Below are 4,444 nucleotides of genomic sequence, written 5' to 3'. Positions count from 1 at the left end.
TGCTGTAGTGAACAGAGGTACTTACTTTAGAATGACTAGAATCAAAAATAGCAATGGAAGAAGCTGGAAAGAGATGAACACAGAACTCACGGGATTTCTAGGTGCATCGCATTTGGCTCATTTGAAGGGGCTTCAAAATGTCTGGCACTGTCAGGAAGGGTTTGCTTCTTCTGCAGTGCTGGAAAAGTGGTTTGAATCCCCATGTGCGCTTGCACTAACATAGTACCCATTAGGATGGAGGTGAAGCAGTACTACGAGTGTGAAAACCTGGAGCTGTGGCAAGCCCAGTTCTGGTTTTGACCTTCTTAGTGTCGGCTCATCCTTTAAATAAAGGATAATAAGGCAGTGTATTCCCTCTTAATCTAATCCTCATCAGGCCCATCCAAAGCAGTGGGTTGTACCATGTGAGCTGCTAGCGTTGGCTGCCTTCTCCCTAGAGATTCACAGCAACACTCGGGTGTATCAAATGTTGTTGCCATGAATGTGACACATTGTGTTCCTGAAAATAAAAATGGAGTCATCCCCACTTGTTCAAAGCACACTTATCTCTTTCTGCATTTATTCTCTCTGTCATGGTACAATAACTGCTGCAAAATTTCCAGTGCGTATATCAAGTTACAGATTAGTGCAGGCCCCTGTGGTTCTTGGAACAGCATGGGACTGTTTTTGTTTACCGATGACATTTATCCTCTCATTTCCTTTTGGAAGCATGACGGCTTCTCGCTGTCTGATGGGGAATGTACTTACAGGACCTTCTTTTCATGCCGTGTCTGACGATAAACACTCCACTGTATAGTATCCGTGTCTGCTTGCTATGGAGCCGCTATTACTGCTTTCAGCAGTCAGTCTGGCAGGAACTTGGCTGGGTCAGGAAAGCAAAAGGGTTTCTAAGTGCAATTATCTTCTCTTGCAGGAGGAGACCGAGAGCGGATGACAGCTAATCATGAGACGTACCTTCTTATGGCGAGCACACAGAATGACATGGAGGATTGGGTGAAATCCATTCGCAGGGTTATATGGGCGCCATTTGGAGGAGGTGAGTCAGTGAGGGAACATGCAGGACTCCCAGATACATAAAGACACGTAAGGGTTCTTCTGTTGTCGCTCAGTCACAGCCAGAGTTTTGAAGTGGAGGAGAATGGTCTAGAGCTTTAAAAAAAAAAAAAAAGTGGAGTAAACCCTTTGTTTTCACTTGCAACGCAGGTATAGGGCATGTTCCCATTCAGAGGGTTCAATTAAAAGGCTTTAAACTGTCTGAAACCACTTCCCTTGATGAGGGTAGCACATGATAGTGCATTACCAAGGTGAGGGGAAGTTTTCACAGAAGGTTGGTCTTCTATGAAATGAGCTTTCCCACAGGGAGAAGTAAGGTAATTCTTTTGGTCGCCAGCTAAAAGACTCTCCATGTGCTTCATAAATGCCTGTTACAAGAAGCTGTCGGCGATTCTCCTGCAAGTGACAGCTAAAACCAGTAATAGTATTATATAAAGCTATGCACTGCAATATAAGTCTCAGAATATTAGCACTAGCAGTACAGGATAGATTATTTTTCTTTTGATTGACATACCCAATGATTTCGGTAGTACTAGATCAAAATTTATTGTCGGATGTCTAGTTGTCTTTTTAAAAAGCTCTCTTACAGTGAATGGGCTGCAAATTATTATCATCATTTTCATCATTATTATTCTGGTGATAATGTCTATATTATTATAATACAAGTATGATTTATATACTTGCACAAAATGTCAGTACTTTAATCAGTCTGTTCCTTGGAGCTCTCAAATCTCCAAGTTCAGGGAGAAAAATATCTTTCCACTGTGAAAGAGCACCCATATTGCATCAGATGCTTTTTGGTCTTCTCTGCAGGTTGCTGGAAAAGTAAGTCAGGCAGGATTGACTGTGCTGTTTCATGAGCAAGAAGCGCAGTTATCACTGAAAACTGTGATTGCTGACTGCAAATCTGTCTTTTTATCAACTGCCAGGTAGACCACAGGAGAGAGGATGGGAGGGACTGAAGGAAACTACCATTTTAAACAAAACTTTTCTTGTAAGCCACCCATCTTCCTTTGTCCTTTATTAAGGTCACACAGTTCTTAGGAGGCAGCTTTGGCCTCGCTGATGGGCTGCACTGAGGGACTTAGTCAGCTACGGCCTGCCTGGCACCTCTTCAAACATGACTGTCTTCTCTTTGGCTCCTCCTGGGGAAATGTGCCCTGGAAAGATGGTGCTAAACAGTCATCTCACTGGGATCTGGCCCTATACGTTAATAAACTAGCACAGTCCTGGATCTGGGCGCGTAGGTCTTACAGGAAGATGCGTAAAAAACAAAACAAAAAAACCAAACCCCAAAACCCACAAGTGAAAAGTTTGTCTTAAAAGGCGTGATCTTCTACAGGCATATTGAGTTGGTTTGGGAGAAGGGAGGTGGGAAGAGCAGTGTCTTCTGCAATTAGGCTAGGTAAGAAATCTGTTTGTTTATATAGCACAAAGAGTACTCATCCCCAACTCTCTCTTTGTAAAGCAGGCCTCGTGTTGAGCTCCGCAGTGTTCTCTTACTCCAGTCCAGTAGCAGCATAAGCTACTGTGGCAATAATAAATTTGGGGGCATAACAGAATTGGATTTTTCAAAGACTATCTCTGTGGTTTTTTCACTTGGCTTCCAGCACCACGGTATCTTTCTGTGGCAAATAATGAGGAAAGGCAACCTTGCAGTTCTTCTGCAAGTGGAGAAGTGTCTACATTTTACTGGTGGGGAGCTGAGATTAGGTGAAACTCCGTTTCTAGCCCAAGTCCATGCACAGAGCTACAAATAGAAACCAAATCTCCCGAGTCCTGACCCTATGCTTTCTTCACCAGCCCCTCATTTGCTTTTATAGGGCAAGAGCTATTTCTGGTTTACAGCTGGGAATCCTTCCAGCCATCATGAAAATTCTCAGGACACCATCATTGTTGTAGGAGTGTTTAAAGCCAATTACTGAGGGAAGCACCTCGCTGAAGACTTTGCATGCTGATTTGCATAAAACAAGAGATGGATGCAATCCTTGGATTACTGTTTAAATTCATTTGTAGTTGAAACACTTCTAAGCATGTTCTTTTTGTTTTTCCTACTGGATTTCTTGAGCAAAACCACTGACTCAGGGTTATTTGTATTGGGAAGCAAACAGTTAACTCCCTAGAAAACATGAGAATAGATGGAACATGATTTTGGGTTTAGTGTTCATGGAGAATGCTTGACCGTGATAACAAGGCACAAGCAGTATCGTGGGATGTGTCACCATTAAGAACTGTGTTTTAGCATGTCCCCGATTTTATTAACTACTTGTTACTTAAGTTGATAGTCTGAGCTATCTTAACAAGTCTTAATAAGCCCTATTAACTGTTCTGTAATTACGTATGGCCATTCACATTCATTTTTATTATGTCTTGCTACATGGATATTGCTACAGCTGCTGCAACAGTCTGACTCTTCTAAAGAAGGGCACTTCTGGCTTAAGTTGTCTAAGAGCCTGCCTTTACAAGCTGTAGCCACTAAAGTTAAAAAAAATCTTTTTGTCTATTACACGAGCTGTAAACAAGATATAGAAAAGTTGCAGTCACATGATGATGACTGGCCAGTTACAAGTAATTACTTGCAACACAAAATTGTTTCAGGCAGCTAATTAATCAAAACACCAGTTTTATATCAGCTTCCTAAATTTCAGTACTAGATGGTAAACCGCAATAGTCTGGTGTCATACAAGTCAAGTGCCACTTTGAGTAACATATTTGAATTTTCTGGTTCTTCTAAGCATCGTAAGCAAGCTCTGTGTGTGTGCGCACGTGCAACAGATGTGTCTGAGCTTTGGTGAGCCACTAATGTTTAAAGTTTGTCTGGCAGTGGGAAAGGACTCCTGGTACCAGAGCAAGGAGCTCTGTAAATGATTAACCATATCATTAAATTGTTATTTGTTAACCTGTGCTAGAAAGAGAAGGCGGGAGGCAGGCAGGTGGGAATCTGCTAAGGTGATCAGAAACAGCTTGGGTTTTGCACCAAAATAATAAGGTGACTCTGGAAAAAATTCTGAAAGGGAAAAGAAATGTAAATGAGCCAGGGCATGTAATGCCTGTTTGCACATGAAATTCCTTTCCTGATTAGATTAAAAAGGCAATTTTTTACAGGAGGGAAAGGCCTAAGCTTTAATTGCAGAGCTTGCGACTAAGGGGGAGGGAGGAGGCGAGAAGAAGGAGCATGAGCATTTTAGCAGGGGTAGTAGTGTAAGGTCTGGCACCTCCTGCGGGAGCCAGGCACAGCCTGCTTGCTTTTCAAGCTGCTGCACACGACAGCCGCCTGAAGTCAACTCAAAGTCACCCAGAGGAGCAGACAAATCTGCGTTGCGGCGGCTCCCTCCTCTACGTCGTTTCCCTGCACCTGCTGCACGCGAGGGGCTGGCGCAGGCGGCAGCAG

General features: G+C 43.0%; 1 protein-coding gene across 1 annotated transcript in view; it reads left to right on the top strand.

Moving 5' to 3' along the window:
• The first annotated feature begins 918 nt into the window (after positions 1-918).
• The window catches only part of ARHGAP24 (Rho GTPase activating protein 24), a 34,687-nt gene continuing 31,161 nt past the window's right edge, over positions 919-4,444 (top strand). The window contains exon 1 of the mRNA XM_009586802.1: positions 919-1,036. Coding sequence (XP_009585097.1) covers positions 931-1,036 — 106 coding nt within the window. The 5' untranslated portion in view covers positions 919-930. The remainder of the gene's footprint in view (positions 1,037-4,444) is intronic.

The sequence above is a fragment of the Fulmarus glacialis genome, unplaced genomic scaffold (assembly GCF_000690835.1).
Source record: "Fulmarus glacialis isolate BGI_N327 unplaced genomic scaffold, ASM69083v1 scaffold45031, whole genome shotgun sequence".
In the NCBI taxonomy this organism is placed as follows: domain Eukaryota; kingdom Metazoa; phylum Chordata; class Aves; order Procellariiformes; family Procellariidae; genus Fulmarus; species Fulmarus glacialis.
This window is presented reverse-complemented; position numbering and strand designations above follow the sequence as displayed.